Source organism: Oncorhynchus tshawytscha, linkage group LG10 (genome assembly GCF_018296145.1).
Source record: "Oncorhynchus tshawytscha isolate Ot180627B linkage group LG10, Otsh_v2.0, whole genome shotgun sequence".
Taxonomy (NCBI): Eukaryota; Metazoa; Chordata; class Actinopteri; order Salmoniformes; family Salmonidae; genus Oncorhynchus; species Oncorhynchus tshawytscha.
In genome coordinates, this window is record NC_056438.1 from 736,008 (window position 1) to 762,333 (window position 26,326).

The 26,326-nt window shown below is 42.4% G+C and overlaps 1 protein-coding gene across 3 annotated transcripts; it reads right to left on the reverse strand.

The window, feature by feature from the left end:
• Positions 1–2,061: 2,061 nt before the first annotated feature.
• Positions 2,062–25,704, reverse strand: LOC112241626 (high mobility group protein B2-like). Of its 3 annotated transcripts, none has more exons than XM_042327964.1 (6): positions 25,581–25,704; positions 24,773–24,936; positions 20,265–20,416; positions 19,715–19,773; positions 14,591–14,724; positions 2,062–2,916 (listed from the first exon to the last, which is right to left on the reverse strand). In XM_042327964.1, the coding sequence occupies exons 2-6, from the start codon at positions 24,920–24,922 to the stop codon at positions 2,752–2,754; spliced, it is 660 nt and encodes a 219-aa protein (XP_042183898.1). In that variant the 5' UTR covers positions 24,923–24,936; positions 25,581–25,704; the 3' UTR covers positions 2,062–2,751. The 3 variants fall into 3 exon arrangements, with proteins under 3 accessions (XP_042183898.1, XP_042183899.1, XP_042183900.1); XM_042327965.1 differs by having other exon boundaries at positions 14,609–14,724; positions 25,581–25,632; XM_042327966.1 differs by lacking the exon at positions 2,062–2,916 and adding an exon at positions 2,993–3,630 and having other exon boundaries at positions 14,609–14,724; positions 25,581–25,632.
• Positions 25,705–26,326: the final 622 nt, after the last annotated feature.

A 26,326-nucleotide genomic window follows, 5' to 3' on the forward strand; every position in this document is an offset into this window, starting at 1 on the left:
TGTACCGGTACCCCCTGTATACTGCCTCCACATTGACTCTGTACCGGTACCCCCTGTATATAACCTCCACATTCACTCTGTACCGGTACCCCCTGTATATAACCTCCACATTCACTCTGTACCGGTACCCCCTGTATATAGCCTCCACATTGACTCTGTACCAGTACCCCCTATATATAGCCTCCACATTGACTCTGTACCGGTACCCCCTGTATATAGCCTCCACATTGACTCTGTACCAGTACCCCTGTATATAACCTCCACATTGACTCTGTACCGGTACCCCTGTATATAGCCTCCACATTGACTCTGTACCAGTACCCCTGTATATAGCCTCCACATTGACTCTGCACCGGTACCCCCTGTATATAGCCTCCACATTGACTCTGTACCAGTACCCCCTGTATACAGCCTCCACATTGACTCTGTACCGGTACCCCCTGTATACTGCCTCCACATTGACTCTGTACCGGTAACCCCTGTATATAGCCTCCACATTGACTCTGTACCGGTACCCCCTGTATACTGCCTCCACATTGACTCTGTACCGGTACCCCCTGTATATAGCCTCCACATTGACTCTGTACCGGTACCCCCTGTTTATAGCCTCCACATTGACTCTGTACCAGTACCCCTGTTTATAGCCTCCACATTGACTCTGTACCGTAACACCCCTGTATATAGCCTCCACATTGACTCTGTACCGGTACCCCCTGTATATAGCCTCCACATTGACTCTGTACCAGTACCTCCTGTATATAGCCTCCACATTGACTCTGTACCGGTAGCCCCTGAATATAGCCTCCACATTGACTCTGTACCGGTACCCCCTGTATACTGCCTCCACATTGACTCTGTACCGGTAACCCCCTGTATATAGCCTCCACATTGACTCTGTACCGGTACCCCCTGTATATAGCCTCCACATTGACTCTGTACCAGTACCCCTGTATATAGCCTCCACATTGACTCTGTACCAGTACCCCCTGTATATAGACTCCACATTGACTCTGTACCAGTACCCCCTGTATATAACCTCCACATTCACTCTGTACCGGTACCCTCTGTATATAACCTCCACATTGACTCTGTACCGGTACCCCCTGTATATAACCTCCACATTCACTCTGTACCGGTACCCCCTGTATATAACCTCCACATTCACTCTGTACCGGTACCCCCTGTATATAGCCTCCACATTGACTCTGTACCGGTAGCCCCTGAATATAGCCTCCACATTGACTCTGTACCGGTACCCCCTGTATACTAGCCTCCACATTGACTCTGTACCCCCTGGTAGCCTCCCCCCTGTATATAACCTCCACATTCACTCTGTACCGGTACCCCCTGTATATAACCTCCACATTCACTCTGTACCGGTACCCCCTGTATATAGCCTCCACATTGACTCTGTACCGGTACCCCTCATAATTTTTTTTATATAGCCTCCACATTGACTCTGTACCATTTTCCCCTGTATATAGCCTCCACATTGACTCTGTACCAGTACCCCTGTATATAGACTCCACATTGACTCTGTACCGGTACCCCCTGTATATAACCTTCACATTCACTCTGTACCGGTACCCCTGTATATAACCTCCACATTCACTCTGTGCTGTAGAGCCTGAACCGGTACCCCCTGTATATAACCTCCACATTGACTCTGTACCGTAACACCCCTGTATATAGCCTCCACATTGACTCTGTACCAGTACCCCTGTATATAGCCTCCACATTGACTCTGTACCGTAACACCCTGTATATAGCCTCCACATTGACTCTGTACCATAACACCCTGTATATAGCCTCCACATTGACTCTGTACCAGTACCCCTGTATATAGCCTCCACATTGACCCTGTACCGGTACCCCCTGTATATAGCCTCCACATTGACTCTGTACCGGTACCCCCTGTATATAGCCTCCACATTGACTCTGTACCGGTACCCCCTGTATATAGGCCCACTATTGTTATCTTACTGCCGCTCTTTAATTATTTGTTACATTTACTGCGTCATGTCAGTGTTGGAACAGGATTAGATAAAACACAAAAAAACATTTTCAGAATCATAATTTTTTTTATTATAAAAGTCAATTTCTACATATTGTTTCAGGACACATTTTTCCATTAAAAAAGAAAATTAAAAACAAAAAAATAAAGTGTATATTTTAAAAGAGTCTGTAGCGTCACACAGCTCTGTTACGACACGTGATAATATTGTAGAGCCTGAACACCACTAGGACCACACACAACCCTGGGAACAACAACAACCTTCTACAAACAGCAACACCGAATGAAGACACCCACAACATTCAGCTCTTATCCAACCCCAACAGAGGTCTGCTATTGGACATGTTGGCCCACAGCAACTGTTTCCAGGGTTACAGATGTTTGCGATGACGACTATTCAGTTACACGGTGATATTATGAGTCCCCTTTAGGTCGTGTCTGGTCCAGTCCAGCTCTAACTAACCCCTGACCTAACTAACCTTTGACCTCTGGTCAGCCCTCAACCCTGCAGGGTCACTGACAGGCACACATAACTTTCAGCCAATCAGATTCCTCCTCTGGCCCGTTAGGATTCCGGTGGAACTGGGTTCGTCCGTTTTACCTCGCCGCGACCCTGGGAGGGCGGAGTTTCCACTTTAGGACCAATGGAATGGTCTCAAAATGCGCAAACTCCGCCCACTAGGCGAGCGCTAAATCGAACGCACCAATCCAACAGGCACGAACACTACGCTAACACTTTACTCATCATCGTCGTCATCTTCGTCATCATCGTCCTCCAGGTCGTCGTCATCATCATCGTCGCCACCAGCCATGGCGTGGGGCATCATATTGGACGAGCCACCGGGACCGGGTCGCATCGGCACCCGCTTAACGTTCGCACCAGAGCGGTATGCAGCCATATCCTACAGACAGAGAGATGGTGTTATACAGCTGGAGCGGTATGCAGCCATATCCTACAGACAGAGAGATGGTGTTATACAGCTGGAGCGGTATGCAGCCATATCCTACAGACAGAGAGATGGTGTTATACAGCTGGAGCGGTATGCAGCCATATCCTACAGACAGAGAGATGGTGTTATACAGCTGGAGCGGTATGCAGCCATATCCTACAGACAGAGAGATGGTGTTATACAGCTGGAGCGGTATGCAGCCATATCCTACAGACAGAGAGATGGTGTTATACAGCTGGAGCGGTATGCAGCCATATCCTACAGACAGAGAGATGGTGTTATACAGCTGGAGCGGTATGCAGCCATATCCTACAGACAGAGAGATGGTGTTATACAGCTGGAGCGGTATGCAGCCATATCCTACAGACAGAGAGATGGTGTTATACAGCTGGAGCGGTATGCAGCCATATCCTACAGACAGAGAGATGGTGTTATACAGCTGGAGCGGTATGCAGCCATATCCTACAGACAGAGAGATGGTGTTATACAGCTGGAGCGGTATGCAGCCATATCCTACAGACAGAGAGATGGTGTTATACAGCTGGAGCGGTATGCAGCCATATCCTACAGACAGAGAGATGGTGTTATACAGCTGGAGCGGTATGCAGCCATATCCTACAGACAGAGAGATGGTGTTATACAGCTGGAGCGGTATGCAGCCATATCCTACAGACAGAGAGATGGTGTTATACAGCTGGAGCGGTATGCAGCCATATCATCCTCCAGGAGAGCCTTAAAGGGGCAGTGGTATATTTTGATCAGAAAGCCATTCAGACCTTTTGACTTTTTCCACATTTAGATACATTACAGCCTTATTCTAAAATGGATCAAATGAATACAAATGTCATCATCAATCTACACACAACACCCTCTAATGATGTCATCATCAATCTACACACAACACCCCATAATGATGTCATCATCAATCTACACACAATACCCCATAATGATGTCATCATCAATCTACACACAACACCCCATAATGATGTCATCATCAATCTACACACAATACCCCATAATGATGTCATCATCAATCTACACACAACACCCCATAATGATGTCATCATCAATCTACACACAATACCCCATAATGATGTCATCATCAATCTACACACAATACCCCATAATGATGTCATCATCAATCTACACACAATACCCCATAATGATGTCATCATCAATCTACACACAACACCCCATAATGATGTCATCATCAATCTACACACAACACCCCATAATGATGTCATCATCAATCTACACACAATGATGTCATCCCCATAATGATGTCATCTCATCATAATGATGTCAATCTCTACACACAACACCCCATAATGATGTCATCATCAATCTACACACAATACCCCATAATGATGTCATCATCAATCTACACACAACACCCCATAATGATGTCATCATCAATCTACACACAACACCCCATAATGATGTCATCAATCTACACACAATCATAATGATGTCATCATCAATCTACACCCCATAATGATGTCATCATCAATCTACACACAACACCCCATAATGATGTCATCATCAATCTACACACAACACCCCATAATGATGTCATCATCAATCTACACACAATACCCCATAATGATGTCATCATCAATAATGATGTCATCATCAATCTACACACAACACCCCATAATGATGTCATCATCAATCTACACACAATACCCCATAATGATGTCATCATCAATCTACACACAACACCCCATAATGATGTCATCATCAATCTACACACAATACCCCATAATGATGTCATCATCAATCTACACACAACACCCCATAATGATGTCATCATCAATCTACACACAACACCCCATAATGATGTCATCATCAATCTACACACAACACCCCATAATGATGTCATCATCAATCTACACACAACACCCCATAATGATGTCATCATCAATCTACACACAACACCCCATAATGATGTCATCATCAATCTACACACAATACCCCATAATGATGTCATCATCAATCTACACACAACACCCCATAATGATGTCATCATCAATCTACACACAACACCCCATAATGATGTCATCATCAATCTACACACAACACCCCATAATGATGTCATCATCAATCTACACACAACACCCCATAATGATGTCATCATCAATCTACACACACACAATGTACCCCATAATGATGTCATCATCAATCTACACACAATACCCCATAATGATGTCATCATCATAATGATCATCATCAATCTACACACAACACCCCATAATGATGTCATCATCAATCTACACACAACACCCCATAATGATGTCATCATCAATCTACACACAATACCCCATAATGATGTCATCATCAATCTACACACAATACCCCATAATGATGTCATCATCAATCTACACACAATACCCCATAATGATGTCATCATCAATCTACAAACAACACCCCATAATGATGTCATCATCAATCTACACACAACACCCCATAATGATGTCATCATCAATCTACACACAATACCCCATAATGATGTCATCATCAATCTACACACAATACCCCATAATGATGTCATCATCAATCTACACACAATACCCCATAATGATGTCATCAATCTACAAACAACACCCCATAATGATGTCATCATCAATCTACACACAACACCCCATAATGATGTCATCATCAATCTACACACAATACCCCATAATGATGTCATCATCAATCTACACACAACACCCCATAATGATGTCATCATCAATCTACACACAACACCCCATAATGATGGCATCATCAATCTACACACAATACCCCATAATGATCAAATCAAATCAAATCAAATTTTATTTGTCACATACACATGGTTAGCAGATGTTAATGCGAGTGTAGCGAAATGCTTGTCCTTCTAGTTCCGACAATGCAGTAATAACGAGCAAGTAATCTAACTAACAATTCCAAAAAAAACTACTGTCATACACAGTGTAAGGGGATAAAGAATATGTACATAAGGATATATGAATGAGTGATGGTACAGAGCAGCATAGGCAAGATACAGTAGATGATATCGAGTACAGTATATACATATGAGATAAGTATGTAAACCAAGTGGCATAGTTAAAGTGGCTAGTGATACATGTATTACATAAGGATGCAGTCGATGATATAGAGTACAGTATCAACGTATGCATATGAGATGAACAATGTAGGGTAAGTAACATTATATAAGGTAGCATTGTTTAAAGTGGCTAGTGATATATTTACATCATTTCCCATCGATTCCCATGATTAAAGTGGCTGGAGTAGAGTCAGTGTCATTGACAGTGTGTTGGCAGTAGCCACTCAATGTTAGTGGTGGCTGTTTAACAGTCTGATGGCCTTGAGATAGAAGCTGTTTTTCAGTCTCTCGGTCCCAGCTTTGATGCACCTGTACTGACCTCGCCTTCTGGATGGCAGCGGGGTGAACAGGCAGTGGCTCGGGTGGTTGATGTCCTTGATGATCTTTATGGCCTTCCTGTAGCATCGGGTGGTGTAGGTGTCCTGGAGGGCAGGTAGTTTGCCCCCGGTGATGCGTTGTGCAGACCTCACTACCCTCTGGAGAGCCTTACGATTGAGGGCGGTGCAGTTGCCATACCAGGCGGTGATACAGCCCGCCAGGATGCTCTCGATTGTGCATCTGTAGAAGTTTGTGAGTGCTTTTGGTGACAAGCCGAATTTCTTCAGCCTCCTGAGGTTGAAGAGGCGCTGCTGCGCCTTCCTCACGATGCTGTCTGTGTGAGTGGACCAATTCAGTTTGTCTGTGATGTGTATGCCGAGGAACTTAAAACTTGCTACCCTCTCCACTACTGTTCCATCGATGTGGATAGGGGGGTGTTCCCTCTGCTGTTTCCTGAAGTCCACAATCATCTCCTTAGTTTTGTTGACGTTGAGTGTGAGGTTATTTTCCTGACACCACACTCCGAGGGCCCTCACCTCTTCCCTGTAGGCCGTCTCGTCGTTGTTGGTAATCAAGCCTACCACTGTTGTGTCGTCCGCAAACTTGATGATTGAGTTGGAGGCGTGCATGGCCACGCAGTCGTGGGTGAACAGGGAGTACAGGAGAGGGCTCAGAACGCACCCTTGTGGGGCCCCAGTGTTGAGGATCAGCGGGGAGGAGATGTTGTTGCCTACCCTCACCACCTGGGGCGGCCCGTCAGGAAGTCCAGTACCCAGTTGCACAGGGCGGGGTCGAGACCCAGGGTCTCGAGCTTGATGACGAGCTTGGAGGGTACTATGGTGTTGAATGCCGAGCTGTAGTCGATGAACAGCATTCTCACATAGGTATTCCTCTTGTCCAGATGGGTTAGGGCAGTGTGCAGTGTGGTTGAGATTGCATCGTCTGTGGACCTATTTGGGCGGTAAGCAAATTGGAGTGGGTCAAGGGTGTCAGGTAGGGTGGAGGTGATATGGTCCTTGACTAGTCTCTCAAAGCACTTCATGATGACGGATGTGAGTGCTACGGGCGGTAGTCGTTTAGCTCAGTTACCTTAGCTTTCTTGGGAACAGGAACAATGGTGGCCCTCTTGAAGCATGTGGGAACAGCAGACTGGTATAGGGATTGATTGAATATGTCCGTAAACACACCGGCCAGCTGGTCTGCGCATGCTCTGAGGGCGCGGCTGGGGATGCCGTCTGGGCCTGCAGCCTTGCGAGGGTTAACACGTTTAAATGTCTTACTCACTTCGGCTGCAGTGAAGGAGAGACCGCATGTTTCCGTTGCAGGCCGTGTCAGTGGCACTGTATTGTCCTCAAAGCGGGCAAAAAGTTATTTAGTCTGCCTGGGAGCAAGACATCCTGGTCCGTGACTGGGCTGGGTTTCTTCCTGTAGTCCGTGATTGACTGTAGACCCTGCCACATACCTCTTGTGTCTGAGCCGTTGAATTGAGATTCTACTTTGTCTCTGTACTGGCGCTTAGCTTGTTTGATAGCCTTGCGGAGGGAATAGCTGCACTGTTTGTATTCAGCCATGTTACCAGATACCTTGCCCTGATTAAAAGCAGTGGTTCGTGCCTTCAGTTTCACACGAATGCTGCCATCAATCCACGGTTTCTGGTTAGGGAATGTTTTAATCGTTGCTATGGGAACGACATCTTCAACGCACGTTCTAATGAACTCGCACACCGTATCAGCGTATTCGTCAATGTTGTTGTCTGACGTCATCATCAATCTACACACAACACCCCATAATGATGGCATCATCAATCTACACACAACACCCCATAATGATGTCATCATCAATCTACACACAATACCCCATAATGATGTCATCATCAATCTACACACAGTACCCCATAATGATGTCATCGAAGTATTCCGGCGCCGACAGAGATGGCCGCCTCGCTTCGCGTTCCTAGGAAACTATGCAGTGTTTCATTTCTTACATTAGTACCCCAGGTCATCTTAGGTTTCATTACATACAGTCGAGAAGAACTACTGAATATAAGATCAGCGTCAACTCACCATCAGTACGACCAAGAATATGTTTTTCGCGACGCGGATCCTGTGTTCTGCCTTACAAACAGGACAACGGAGTGGATTCCATGCAGCGACCCAAAAAAACGACTCCGAAAAAGAGGGAAACGAGGCGGTCTTCTGGTCAGACTCCGGAGACGGGCACATCGTGCACCACTCCCTAGCATTCTTCTTGCCAATGTCCAGCCTCTAGACAACAAGGTTGATGAAATCCGAGCAAGGGTAGCATTCCAGAGGGACATCAGAGACTGTAACGTTCTCTGCTTCACGGAAACATGGCTCACTGGAGAGACGCTATCCGAGGTGGTGCAGCCAACGGGTTTCTCCACGCATCGCGCCAACAGAGACAAACATCTTTCTGGTAAGAAGAGGGGCGGGGGCGTATGCCTTATGACTAACGTGACATGGTGTGATGAAAGAAACATACAGGAACTCAAATCCTTCTGTTCATGTCACGCCCTGGTCAAAGTATTTTGTGTTTATTTTTATGTATTTGGTCAGGCCAGGGTGTGGCATGGGGTTTTTGTAATTGTGGTGTGTTTGTCTTGGGGTTTTGGTGGTGGTATTGGGATTGTAGCTTAGTGGGTTGTCTAGCAAGGTCTATGGCTGTCTGGAGTGGTTCTCAATCAGAGGCAGGTGCTTATCGTTGTCTCTGATTGGGAATCATATTTAGGCAGCCATATTCTTTGAGTTTGTCGTGGGTGATTGTCCTTAGTGTCCTATGTGTACTCGTTGTTAGTTTGCACCAGATAGGCTGTTTGTTTCGTTTATTGTTTTTTTTGTAAGTTCGTGTTTTCTTTGGTATATTAAACATGGACAATCGAACGCTGCAGTTTGGTCCGACTCTCTTTCATCACCACTAGAAAACCGTTACAGTTCACCTGATTTAGAATTCCTCACAATCAAATGTAGACCGCATTATCTACCAAGAGAATTCTCTTCGATTATAATCACAGCCGTATATATCCCCCCCCAGCAGACACATCGATGGCTCTGAACGAACTTTATTTAACTCTCTGCAAACTGGAAACGATTTATCCGGAGGCTGCATTCATTGTAGCTGGGGATTTTAACAAGGCTAATCTGAAAACAAGACTCCATACATTTTATCAGCATATCGATTGCGCAACCAGGGGTGGAAAGACCTTGGATCATTGTTACTCTAACTTCCGCGACGCATATAAGGCCCTGCCCCGCCCCCCTTTCGGAAAAGCTGACCACGACTCCATTTTGTTGATCCCTGCCTACAGACAGAAACTAAAACAAGAAGCTCCCACGCTGAGGTCTGTCCAACGCTAGTCCGACCAAGCTGACTCCACACTCCAAGACTGCTTCCATCACGTGGACTGGGAGATGTTTCGTATTGCGTCAGACAACAACATTGACGAATACGCTGATTCGGTGTGCGAGTTCATTAGAACGTTCGTTGAAGATGTCGTTCCCATAGCAACGATTAAAAGTATCGTGAAGAAGGCGCAGCAGCGCCTCTTCAACCTCAGGAGGCTGAAGAAATTCGGCTTGTCACCAAAAGCACTCACAAACTTCTACAGATGCACAATCGAGAGCATCCTGGCGGGCTGTATCACCGCCTGGTACGGTGCTCCGCCCTCAACCGTAAGGCTCTCCAGAGGGTAGTGAGGTCTGCACAACGCATCACCGGGGGCAAACTACCTGCCCTCCAGGACACCTACACCACCCGATGTTACAGGAAGGCCATAAAGATCATCAAGGACATCAACCACCCGAGCCACTGCCTGTTCACCCCGCTATCATCCAGAAGGCGAGGTCAGTACAGGTGCATCAAAGCTGGGACCGAGAGACTGAAAAACAGCTTCTATCTCAAGGCCATCAGACTGTTAAACAGCCACCACTAACATTGAGTGGCTGCTGCCAACACACTGACACTGACTCAACTCCAGCCACTTTAATAATGGGAATTGATGGGAAATGATGTAAATATATCACTAGCCACTTTAAACAATGCTACCCTATATAATGTTACTTACCCTACATTATTCATCTCATATGCATACGTATATACTGTACTCTATATCATCGACTGCATCCTTATGGAATACATGTATCACTAGCCACTTTATCTATGCCACTTTGTTTACATACTCATCTCATATGTATATACTGTACTCGATACCATCTACTGTATCTTGCCTATGCTGCTCTGTACCATCACTCATTCATATATCCTTATGTACATATTCTTTATCCCCTTACACTGTGTATAAGACAGTAGTTTTGGAATTGTTAGTTAGATTACTTGTTGGTTATTACTGCATTGTCGGAACTAGAAGCACAAGCATTTCGCTACACTCGCATTAACATCTGCTAACCATGTGTATGTGACAAATAAAATTTGATTTGATTTGAAAAATCATCAATCTACACACAATACCCCATAATGATGTCATCATCAATCTACACACAATACCCTCTAATGATGTCATCATCAATCTACACACAATACCCCATAATGATGTCATCATCAATCTACACACAATACCACATAATGATGTTATCATCAATCTACCCACAACACCCCATAATGATGTCATCATCAATCTACACACAATACCCCATAATGATGTCGTCATCAATCTACACACAATACCCCATAATGATGTCATCATCAATCTACACACAACACCCCATAATGATGTCATCATCAATCTACCCACAACACCCCATAATGATGTCATCATCAATCTACACACAATACCCCATAATGATGTCATCATCAATCTACACACAATACCCCATAATGATGTCATCATCAATCTACACACAATACCCCATAATGATGTCATCATCAATCTACACACAACACCCCATAATGATGTCATCATCAATCTACACACAATACCCCATAATGATGTCATCATCAATCTACACACAACAATACCCCATAATGATGTCATCATCAATCTACACACAATACCCCATAATGATGTCATCATCAATCTACACACAATACCCCATAATGATGTCATCATCAATCTACACACAATACCCTCTAATGATGTCATCATCAATCTACCCACAATACCCCATAATGATGTCATCATCAATCTACACACAATACCCCATAATGATGTCATCATCAATCTACACACAACACCCCATAATGATGTCATCATCAATCTACACACAATACCCCATAATGATGTCATCATCAATCTACACACAATACCCCATAATGATGTCATCATCAATCTACACACAATACCCCATAATGATGTCATCATCAATCTACACACAATACCCCATAATGATGTCATCATCAATCTACACACAATACCCCATAATGATGTCATCATCAATCTACACACAACACCCCATAATGATGTCATCATCAATCTACACACAATACCCCCCATAATGATGTCATCATCAATCTACACACAACACCCCATAATGATGTCATCATCAATCTACACACAACACCCCATAATGATGTCATCATCAATCTACACACAATACCCCATAATGATGTCATCATCAATCTACACACAATACCCCATAATGATGTCATCATCAATCTACACACAATACCCCATAATGATGTCATCATCAATCTACACACAATACCCCATAATGATGTCATCATCAATCTACACCCCATAATGATGTCATCATCAATCTACACCCCATAATGATGTCATCATCAATCTACACACAACACCCCATAATGATGTCATCATCAATCTACACACAATACCCCATAATGATGTCATCATCAATCTACACACAATACCCCATAATGATGTCATCATCAATCTACACACAACACCCCATAATGATGTCATCATCAATCTACACACAATACCCCATAATGATGTCATCATCAATCTACACACAACACCCCATAATGATGTCATCATCAATCTACACACAACACCCCATAATGATGTCATCATCAATCTACACACAATACCCCATAATGATGTCATCATCAATCTACACACAACACCCCATAATGATGTCATCATCAATCTACACACAATACCCCATAATGATGTCATCATCTACACACAACACCCAATCTGATGTCATCATCAATCACAACACCCCATAATGATGTCATCATCTACACACAATCATAATGATGTCATCATCACTAACACCCCATAATGATGTCATCATCAATCTACACACAACACCCCATAATGATGTCATCATCAATCTACACACAACACCCCATAATGATGTCATCATCTCAATCATAATGATGTCATCATCAATCAACACCCCATAATGATGTCATCATCAATCTACACACAACACCCCATAATGATGTCATCATCAATCTACACACAACACCCCATAATGATGATGTCATCATCAATCTGATGTCATCACACAACACCCCATAATGATGTCATCATCAATCTACACACAACACCCCATAATGATGTCATCATCAATCTACACACAATACCCCATAATGATGTCATCATCAATCTACACACAACACCCCATAATGATGTCATCATCAATCTACACACAATACCCCATAATGATGTCATCATCAATCTACACACAACACCCCATAATGATAAAAAGAAAACTGTTTTTTTAGAAATGTTTTCAAATTCATGAAAAATAAAAAACACATACCTTATTTACATAAGTATTCAGACTCTTTGCTATGAGACTCAAAATGTAGCTCAGGTGCATCCTGTTTCCATTGATCATCCTTGAGATGTTTCTACAACTTGATTGGAGTCCACCTGTGGCAAATTAAATTGATTGGACATGATTTGGAAAGGCACACACCTGTCCATATAAGGTCCCACAGTTTACAGTGCATTTCAGAACAAAAACCAAGCCATGAGGTCGAAGGAATTGTCCGTAGAGCTCCGAGACAGGATTGTGTTGAGGCACAGAACTGGAGACGGGTACCAAACAATGTCTGCAGCATTGAAGGTCCCCAAGAACACAGTGGCCTCCATCATTCTTAAATGGAAGAAGTTTGGAACCACCAAGACTCTTCCTAGAGCTGGCCGCCAGGCCAAACTGAGCAATCAGGGGAAAGGGGCCTTGGTCAGGGAGGTGACCAAGAACCCAAGGGTCACTCTGACAGGGCCCCAGAGTTCATCTTTGGAGATGGGAGAACCTTCCAGAAAGACAACCATCTCTGCACCATTCAGACCTTTATGAGTGTCCAGACGGAAGCCACTCCTTGGTAAAAGGGCACATGACAGCCCGCTTAGAGTTTGCCAAAAGGCACCCAAAGACTCTCAAACGATGGGAAACAAGATTCTGTGGTCTGAAGAAACAAAGATTGAACGCTTTGGCCTGAATGCCAAGCATCACATCTGGAGGAAACCTGGCACCATCCCTACGGTGAAACATGGTGGTGGCAGCATCATGCTGTGGGGATGTCTTTCAGCGGTAGGGACTGGGAGACTAGTCAGGATCAAGGGAAAGATGAATGGAGCAAAGTACAGAGAGATCCTTGATGAAAACCTGCTCCAGAGCTCTCAGGACTTCAGACAGGGGTGAAGGATCACCTTCCAACAGGACAACGACCCTAAGCACACAGACAAGAAAACACAGGAGTGGCTTCTGAATGTCTCAAGTCTCTGAATGTCCTTGAGTGGCCCAGCCAGAGCCCGGACTTGAACCTGATCGAACATCTCTGGAGAGACCTGAAAATAGCTGAGCAGCGACGCTCCCCATCCAGGTGTGCCAAGCTGGTAGCATCAAACCCAAGAAGACTAGAAGCTGTAATCGCTGCCGAAGGTGCTTCAAAAAAGTACTGAGTAAAAGGTCTGAATACTTATGTAAATGTGACGTTTTCTTTAAAAAACATTTTTTTGCTTTGTCATTATAGTGTGTAGATTGATGAGGGGGAAAAACTATTTAATCCATTTTTAGAATAAGGCTGTAACGTTACAAAATGTGGAATAAGTCAAGGGGTCTGAATACTTCCTGAATTCACTGTATATACTGATTTTCTAAGATACTAATGCAATTTTTTAAAAGGGGTTCCTGTCATTGTGTAAAAATGGTGTTACGGAGATTTTGGACAAGCAAAATATATGTCCTACTACTCCAAAGGACAAGTGGCTAAATAAGCTAATGTGAAGCCATGTTAAAGTCCTGTATCTGTGTGCGTGTTTGTTACCGTAGTAACGTAGAGTACCTTGTCGTATTTCTCCCTCAGTCGGAGAGCCTTCTCTTCAAACGGCTGTTTCTGGGTTGGAGTCTGTTGACCCCACATGATCCCCAGCTTCTTAGCTGTCTCTCCTATAGAACAGCCTGGAGACGATAATATATACATTATATATATATACACGACTACTACATCCTATAGAACAGTCTGGAGACAATAATATATACATTACATATACTACCTCATATACATACATTATATATATATATATACTACCCCCTATAGAACAACCTGGAGACAATAATACATACATTATATATATATATATATATATATATATATACTACCTCATATAGAACAGCCTGGAGACAATAATACATACCTCTACTTCCAGTTTATACATACTACACTGCTCAAAAAAATAAAGGGAAGACTTAAACAACACAATGTAACTCCAAGTCAATCACACTTCTGTGAAATCAAACTGTCCACTTAGGAAGCAACACTGATTGACAATAAATTTCACATGCTGTTGTGCAAATGGAACAGGTGGAAATTATAGGCAATTAGCAAGACACCCCCAATAAAGGAGTGGTTCTGCAGGGGGTGACCACAGACCACTTCTCAGTTCCTATGCTTCCTGGCTGATGTTTTGGTCACTTTTGAATGCTGGCGGTGCTTTCACTCTAGTGGTAGCATGAGACGGAGTCTACAACCCACACAAGTGGCTCAGGTAGTGCAGCTCATCCAGGATGGTACATCAACGCGAGCTGTGGCAAGAAGGTTTGCTGTGTCTGTCAGCGTAGTGTCCAGAGTATGGAGGCGCTACCAGGAGACAGGCCAGTACATCAGGAGACGTGGAGGAGGCCGTAGGAGGGCAACAACACAGCAGCAGGACCGCTACCTCCGCCTTTGTGCAAGGAGGAGCAGGAGGAGCACTGCCAGAGCCCTGCAAAATGACCTCCAGCAGGCCACAAATGTGCATGTGTCTGCTCAAATGGTCAGAAACAGACTCCATCAGGGTGGTATGAGGGCCCGATGTCCACAGGTGGGGGTTGTGCTTACAGCCCAACACCGTGCAGGACGTTTGGCATTTGCCATAGAACACCAAGATTGGCAAATTCGCCACTGGTGCCCTGTGCACACTGAGCACATGTGACAGATGTGACAGTCTGGAGACGCTGTGGAGAACGTTCTGCTGCCTGCAACATCCTCCAGCATGACCGGTTTGGCGGTGGGTCAGTCATGGTGTGGGGTGGAATTTATTTGGGGGGCCGCACAGCCCTCCATGTGCTCGCCAGAGGTAGCCTGACTGCCATTAGGTACCGAGATGAGATCCCCAGACCCCTTGTGAGACCATATGCTGGTGCGGTTGGCCCTGGGTTCCTCCTAATGCAAGACAATGCTAGACCTCATGTGGCTGGAGTGTGTCAGCAGTTCCTGCAAGAGGAAGGCATTGATGCTATGGACTGGCCCGCCCGTTCCCCAGACCTGAATCCAATTGAGCACATCTGGGACATCATGTCTCGCTCCATCCACCAACGCCACGTTGCACCAGACTGGAGTTGGCGGATGCTTTAGTCCAGGTCAGGGCGGAGATCCCTCAGGAGACCATCCGCCACCTCATCAGGAGCATGCCCAGGCGTTGTAGGGAGGTCATACAGGCCCGTGGAGGCCACACACACACTACTGAGCCTCATTTTGACTTGTTTTAAGGACATTACGTCAAAGTTGGATCAGCCTGTAGTGTGGTTTTCCACTTTAATTTTGAGTGTGACTCCAAATCCAGACCTCCATGGGTTGATAAATTTGATTTCCATTGATCATTTTTGTGTGATTTTGTTGTCAGCACATTCAACTATGTAAAGAAAAAAATATTTAATAAAAATATTTAATTCATTCAGATCTAGGATGTGTTATTTTAGTGTTCCCTTTATTTCTTTGAGCAGTGTATATAGTACCTCATAGGGGTATATATATATAATAGTGTACATATTATTGTCTCCAGGCTGTTCTATAAGAGGTAGTAGTATATACAGTTGAAGACAGAAGTTTACATACACCTTAGCCAAATACATTTAAACTCAGTTTTTCACATTTCCTGACATTTAATCCTAGTAAAAATTCCCTGTTTTAGGTCAGTTAGGATCACCACTTTATTTTAAGAATGTGAAATGTCCGAATAATAGTAGAGAGAATGATTTATTTCAGCTTTTATTTCTTTCATCACATTCCCAGTGGGTCAGAAGTTTACATACACTCAATTAGTATTTGGTACCATTGCCTTTAAATTGTTTAACTTGGGCCAAACATTTCAGGTAGCCTTCCACGAGCTTCCCACAATAAGTTGGGTGAATTTTGGCCCATTCCTCCTGACTGAGCTGTTGTAACTGAGTCAGGTTTGTAGGCCTCCTTGCTCGCACACGCCTTTTCAGTTCTGCCAACAAATTTTCTATAGGATTGAGGTCAGGGCTTTGTGCTGGCCACTCACAATACATTGATTTTGTTGTCCTTAAGCCATTTTTCCAGAACTGGAAGTATGCTTGGGGTCATTGTCCATTTGGAAGACCCATTTGCGACCAAGCTTTAACTTCCTGACTGATGTCTTGAGATGTTGCTTCAATATATCCACATCATTTTCCGACCTCATGATGCCATCTATTTTGTGAAGTGCACCAGTCCCTCCTGCAGCAAATCACCCCCACAACATGATGCTGCCACCCCCGTGCTTCACGGTTGGGATGGTATTCTTCGGTTTGCAAGCCTCCCCCCTTTTCCTCCAAACATAACGATGGTCATTATGACCAAACAGTTCTATTTTTGTTTCATCAGACCAGAGGACATTTCTCCAAAAAGTATGATCTTTGTCCCCATGTTATCACGTTCGTCGTAAAGAGGAGACCGAGGCACAGCGTCGTAAGGGAACTTAACTCTTTAATTAAAGAGAGGACACTGAACTGAACAGAACTTAACAACAAAAGGAACAGTGAAGGAATATGGCTAGTGCAGAACAGGCAACTAGACATAGAATAACAACCCACAAACTATCCAAGGAATATGGCTAGTGCAGAACAGGCAACTACACATAGAATAACAACCCACAAACTATCCAAGGAATATGGCTAGTGCAGAACAGGCAACTACACATAGAATACAAAACATAGAACAGCAACTCACGCCCAAAACCAAAATAGAGACATAAAAAGGATCTCTAAGGTCAGGGCGTGACAATGTGCAGTTGCAAACCGTAGTCTGGCTTTTTTTATGGTGGTTTTGGAGCAGTGGCTTCTTCCTTGCTGAGCGGCCTTTAAGGTTATGTCGATATGGGACTCGTTTTACTGTGGATATAGATACTTTTGTACCTGTTTCCTCCATCCTCTTCACAAGGTCCTTTGCTGTTGTTCTGGGATTGATTTGTACTTTTCACACCAAAGTACATTCATCTCTAGGAGACAGAACGCGTCTCCTTCCTGAGCGGTATGACAGCTGCGTGGTCCCATGGTGTTTATACTTGTGTACTATTGTTTGTACAGATGAACGTGGTACCTTCAGGCGTTTGGAAATTGTTCCCAAGGATGAACCAGACTTGTGGAGGTCCACCATTTTTTTCTAGGGTCTTGGCTGATTTCTTTTGATTTTCCCATGATGTCAAGCAAAGAGGCACTGAGTTTGAAGGTAGGCCTTGAAATACATCCACAGGTACACCTCCAATTGACTCAAATGATGTCAATTAGCCTATCAGAAGCTTCGAAAGCCATGACATAATTTTCTGGAATTTTCCAAGCTGTTTAAAGGCACAGTCAGACCCACTGGAATTGTGATACAGTGAATTATAAGTGAAGTAATCTGACTGTAAACAATTGTTGTAAAAATGACTTGTGTCATGAACAATGTGGATGTCCTAACCGACTTGCCAAAAATAGTTTGTAAACAAGAAATTTGTGGAGAGGTTGAAAAACAAGTTTTAATGACCCCAACCTAAGTGTATGTAAACTACAGACTTCAACTGTACATTATTATATGTGTATATACATTACTATTAGACTCTCCTATAGAACAGCCTGGAGACAGTAATATATACATTATTATATGTGTATATACATTACTATTAGACTCTCCTATAGAACAGCCTGGAGACAGTAATATATACATTATTATATGTGTATATACATTACTATTAGACTCTCCTATAGAACAGCCTGGAGACAGTAATATATACATTATTATATGTGTATATACATTACTATTAGACTCTCATATAGAACAGCCTGGAGACAGTAATATATACATTATTATATGTGTATATACATTACTATTAGACTCTCCTATAGAACAGCCTGGAGACAGTAATATATACATTATTATATGTGTATATACATTACTATTAGACTCTCATATAGAACAGCCTGGAGACAGTAATATATACATTATTATATGTGTATATACATTACTATTAGACTCTCCTATAGAACAGCCTGGAGACAGTAATATATACATTATTATATGTGTATATACATTACTATTAGACTCTCCTATAGAACAGCCTGGAGACAGTAATATATACATTATTATATGTGTATATACATTACTATTAGACTCTCATATAGAACAGCCTGGAGACAGTAATATATACATTATTATATGTGTATATACATTACTATTAGACTCTCCTATAGAACAGCCTGGAGACAGTAATATATACATTATTATATGTGTATATACATTACTATTAGACTCTCCTATAGAACAGCCTGGAGACAGTAATATATACATTATTATATGTATATATACATTACTATTAGACTCTCCTATAGAACAGCCTGGAGACTGGTAGTAATACTGTCATCATTAGTGACCCTGGGAACTCCTAGTAGTAATACTGTCATCATTAGTGACCCTGGGAACTCCTGGTAGTAATACTGTCATCATTATTGACCCTGGGAACTCCTGGTAGTAATACTGTCATCATTAGTGACTCTGGGAACTCCTGGTAGCAATACTGTCATCATCATCATCATTAGTGACCCTGGTAGTAATACTGTCATCATTAGTGACCCTGGGAACTCCTGGTAGTAATACTGTCATCATTACTGTACCTGGGAACTCCTGGTAGTAATACTGTCATCATTACTGTACCTGGGAACTCCTGTTTGACCGTCGGACGGAACTCTGCTGAGAACACAAAAAAGGCAGACCTGGGGGAGGAAGAGGACGGAGAGTTAGAGGGAAGCAGGTCATATGTGATGGAGGGAGGAGGGAAGCAGGTCATATGTGATGGATGGAGGAGGGAAGCAGGTCATATGTGATGGATGGAGGAGGGAAGCAGGTCATATGTGATGGAGGGAGGAGGAAGCAGGTCATATGTGATGGATGGAGGAGGGAAGCAGGTCATATGTGATGGAGGGAGGAGGGTTAGAGGGAAGCAGGTCATATGTGATGGACGGAGGAGGAGGGTTAGAGGGAAGCAGGTCATATGTGATGGAGGGAGGAGGGTTAGAGGAAAGCAGGTCATATGTGATGGACGGAGGAGGGAAGCAGGTCATATGTGATGGATGGAGGGGAGGGAAGCAGGTCATATGTGATGGAGGAAGGAGGGTTAGAGGGAAGCAGGTCATATGTGATGGAGGGAGGAGGGTTAGAGTGAAGCTGGCCATATGTGATGGATATACAGTAGTGTGTGACTCACGGGGGTCGTTTGGGAGCGTTGGGGTCCTTCTTCCTCCTACCACTCTTGGCCATCCCCTTGGGGGGGACGTACCCCCTCATGTCCCTCTCATAACGCACCTTGTCGTTCTTCGCCATGTCCTCAAAACGACGCTTGTCAATCGCAGTGGAAGCCTACACACAGTTATAAAACACACTACATTATATATATATACTATTACACACAAACACAGTTATAACTATTACACACAAACACAGTTATAAACACACTACATTAATACATTTAACATATTACATTACATATTAATACTAATACAATATATACATATAACTTCTCTATTACACAGTTATAAAACACACTACATTATATATATATACTATTACACACACACAGTTATAAAACACACTACATTATAACACAGTTATAACTATTACTATACTATTACACACACACAGTTATAAAACACACTACATTATAACAACACAGTTATAACTATTACTATTATTATACTATTACACACACACAGTTATAAAACACACTACATTATAACAACACAGTTATAACTATTACTATTATTATACTATTACACACACACAGTTATAAAACACACCACATTATATATATACTATTACACACAAACACAGGTATAACTATTACACACACACACAGTTATAAACACACAACTATATTACACATCATCAGTGGAAGCCTACAGACAGTTATAACTTCTCTATTACACACACAATTATTATAACACAGTTATAACAGACACAGTGATATAACACCGTTATAACAGACACAGTGATATAACACAGTTATAACAGACACAGTGATATAACACAGTTATAACAGACACAGTGATATAACACCGTTATAACAGACACAGTGATATAACACCGTTATAACAGACACAGTGGTATAACACCGTTATAACAGACACAGTGGTGGTATAACAGACACAGTGGTGGTATAACAGACACAGTGATATAACACCGTTATAACAGACACAGTGGTGGTATAACAGACACAGTGGTGGTATAACAGACACAGTGATATAACACCGTTATAACAGACACAGTGGTGGCATAACACCATTATAACAGACACAACGATATAACACCATTATAACAGACACAGTGGTGGTATAACACCATTATAACAGACACAGTGACATAACACCATTATAACAGACACAGTGGTGGTATAACACCATTATAACAGACACAACGATATAACACCATTATAACAGACACAGTGATATAACACCATTATAACAGACACAGTGATATAACACCATTATAACAGACACAGTGATATAACACCGTTATAACAGACACAGTGGTATAACACCATTAAAACAGACACAGTGCTATAACACCATTATAACAGACACAGTGGTATAACACCGTTATAACAGACACAGTGCTATAACACCATAATAACAGACACAGTGGTGGTATAACACCATTATAACAGACACAGTGGTATAACACCATTATAACAGACACAGTGATATAACACCGTTATAACAGACACAGTGATATAACACCATTATAACAGACACAGTGATATAACACCGTTATAACAGACACAGTGGTGGTATAACAGACACAGTGATATAACACCATTATAACAGACACAGTGATATAACACCATTATAACAGACACAGTGATATAACACCGTTATAACAGACACAGTGGTATAACACCATTATAACAGACACAGTGGTATAACACCATTATAACAGACACAGTGGTATAACACCGTTATAACAGACACAGTGGTATAACACCATTATAACAGACACAACGGTATAGCACCATTATAACAGACACAGCGGTATAACACCGTTATAACAGACACAGTGGTATAACACTGTTATAACAGGCACAGTGATATAACACCGTTATAACAGACACAGTGATATAACACCGTTATAACAGACACAGTGCTATAACACCATTATAACAGACACAGTGGTATAACACCGTTATAACAGACACAGTGGTATATTACAACAGACACAGTGGTGGTATAACACCATTATAACAGACACAGTGGTATAACAGACACAGCGATAAAACACCATTATAACAGACACAGTGATATAACACCATTATAACAGACACAGTGGTATAACACCATTGTAACAGACACAGTGGTGGTATAACACCAATATAACAGACACAGTGATATAACACCATTATAACAGACACAGTGATATAACACCATTAAAACAGACACAGTGGTGGTATAACACTGTTATAATAGACACAGTGATATAACACCATTATAACAGACGCAGTGGTATAACAGGCACAGTGATATAACACCATTATAACAGACACAGTGGTATAACACCACTATAACAGACACAGTGGTATAACACCATTATAACAGACACAGTGATATAACGCCATTATAACAGACACCGGGATATAACAGACACAGTGATATAACACCATTATAACAGACACAGTGGTATAACACCACTATAACAGACACAGTGGTATAACACCATTATAACAGACACAGTGGTATAACACCGTTATAACAGACACAGTGGTATAACACCATTATAACAGACACAGTGATATAACGCCATTATAACAGACACCGGGATATAACAGACACAGTGATATAACACCATTATAACAGACACAGTGGTATAACAGGCACAGTGATATAACACCATTATAACAGACACAGTGGTATAACACCACTATAACAGACACAGTGGTATAACACCAATATAACAGACACAGTGATATAACGCCATTATAACAGACACCGGGATTTAACAGACACAGTGATATAACACCATTATAACAGACACAGTGGTATAACACCACTATAACAGACACAGTGGTATAACACCATTATAACAGACACAGTGGTATAACACCGTTATAACAGACACAGTGGTATAACACCATTATAAGAGACAGTGGTATAACACCATTATAACAGACACAGTGCTATAACACCATTATAACAGACACAGTGGTATAACACCGTTATAACAGACACAGTGCTATAACACCATTATAACAGACACAGTGATATAACACCACTATAACAGACACAGTGATATAACACCATTGTAACAGACACAGCGATATAACACCGTTATAACAGACAGTGGTATAACACCATTATAACAGACACAGCGGTATAAAAGACACAGTGATATAACACCGTTATAACAGACACAGCAATATAACAGACACAGTGATATAACATCATTATAACAGACACAGTGCTATAACACCATTATAACAGACACAGTGGTATAACACCATTATAACAGACACAGTGGTATAACACCGTTATAACAGACACAGTGATATAACACCATTATAACAGACACAGTGGTATAACACCATTATAACAGACACAGTGGTATAACACCGTTATAACAGACACAGCGATATAACACCATTATAACAGACAGTGGTATAACACCGTTATAACAGACACAGTGGTATAACACCATTATAACAGACACAGTGGTATAACACCGTTATAACAGACACAGTGGTATAACACCATTATAACAGACACAGTGGTATAACATCGTTATAACAGACACAGTGGTATAACACCGTTATAACAGACACAGTGATATAACACCATTATAACAGACACAGTGGTATAACACCGTTGTAACAGACACAGTGATATAACACCGTTTTAACAGACACAGTGGTATAACACCATTATAACAGACACAGTGGTATAACATCGTTATAACAGACACAGTGGTATAACACCGTTATAACAGACACAGTGATATAACACCGTTATAACAGACACAGTGGTATAACACCGTTGTAACAGACACAGTGATATAACACCGTTTTAACAGACACAGTGATATAACACCATTATAACAGACACAGTGGTATAACAGACACAGTGATATAACACCGTTATAACAGACACAGTGGTATAACACCATTATAACAGACACAGTGGTATAACACCATTATAACAGACACAGTGGTATAACACCGTTATAACAGACACAGTGATATAACACCATTATAACAGACACAGTGGTATAACACCATTATAACAGACACAGTGGTATAACACCGTTATAACAGACACAGCGATATAACACCACTATAACAGACACAGTGGTATAACACCGTTATAACAGACACAGTGGTATAACACCGTTGTAACAGACACAGTGATATAACACCGTTATAACAGACACAGTGGTATAACACCATTATAACAGACACAGTGGTATAACACCGTTATAACAGACACAGTGATATAACACCGTTATAACAGACACAGTGATATAACACCATTATAACAGACACAGTGGTATAACAGACACAGTGATATAACACCGTTTTAACAGACACAGTGATATAACACCATTATAACAGACACAGTGGTATAACAGACACAGTGATATAACACCGTTATAACAGACACCGTGGTGGTATAACACCGTTATAACAGACACCGTGGTGGTATAACACCCTGTGATGTGTGTATCAATATGTACCCTCCATCTCTCAGAACACTGCTTGGAGAACTCGGCGAAGTTGACCGACTGGTCGGGTTGTTTAATCTTCTGCTCCTCCCGGCAGGTCTGGACGAAGAAGGCGTAGGCTGACGTCTTGCCCTTGGGTTTATTAACGTCCCCTTTCACCATGGTGGCACGACTGACTGATGACCCACGGGAGAAAAATAGACACATTTATTAACTAATTTTATGCAAGAGCATCTAGCTAAAGTGGTTAACTAGCTAGGATCCACGTCAGATAACATTGTAGACCCGTGTGCAGTAGACTGTATAGAGTTTGCAGTGAGGGTTAGCCCGGTTAGCTGCCACCTAGCATGCTAGCTCGTTGAGAACAATGGGCCCACCATTTGCTTCCCGCCTAACGCGCTGCTAACTCATCCCATCCCCCAGCGCTAGCATTTATGCTAAAGATGCTAACGCTGCTAGCTTACGGCTAGTTAACGTTAGCTAGTGTGAAGAAGAAAAATAATAATGAGTAATCAAATTAGTCATCCTTAATAAAGCAAGTTTATTTTTTACTTTAACTACATGTGAAATGTCGATGTAGCTACGTAACGTTTCGGTGGCTCGCTTTGTAGTTAGCTAACGTTAATATACAGTAACGTTACCGTACAGTAACGTTAACAGTTAACGGTACAGTAACTTAGCAGAAAAAATACGAGTTAAACATGCAAGGGGAAACTAACGTTTTCTACAATTATTCAGGTACATTTTTCATTAAATGGCTTCATGTAGGGAAAACATTTAATTTGACTACTACTAACGTGTAATCTTTTCCATGACTTACTTTAACCGGTCAGATAGAAATAATTCGTTTCACGTTGTTGTTGTTGTTGTCGACGCTGTGTGCTTTGCTACGGAGGCCAGTTGATAGAGGTTCAAACTGGATGGAGCTCAGACCCCGCCCCCAGCCCGCCCCCGTTGGCTGATTACCGTCAGTAGAACGCTGGGGGCGGGGACCCGAGTGTTGAGATGTGCGGAAACTCGTCCCTGATTGGCCAGGGTGCGTTCGATTCAGCCTTGATTTGGTACCAAAGAGCCAACTCCGACTACTGCATGCGGTGCGGCAGATTTTCGCCCTAGTTGAACGCGGTGGGAACGCGCTAAATGGACCAATATTGTGATTCTGATGTTTTTTGCGCGGGTCTGTGATAGTTTATTACTAGCTGATTGACAACGGTACTAACCATGTCTGTCCGATCAGATCGGAACATTGTCCACTACTTGTCTTGTTAGTAATATGATGAAGTGATTCACAACAATGAAAACGACAAGAGCCTAGAGATTGGAATCCTTTCTGGCTCACTTTGGCGAGAGGGGTGAAGCTGGTTTTAATGTCTATGGGGTGAAGTGGCAACTTACTCTGCTTTGGTTTTCTATACTGAACAAAGATATAAATGCAACATTTCATTTAACTAGGCAAGTCAGTTAAGAACTAATTCTTATTTACAATGACAGCCCAGGTGACACTGGGCCAATTGTGCACCGCCCTATGGGCCTGGATTCGAACCAGGGTGACTGAGATGCAGTGCC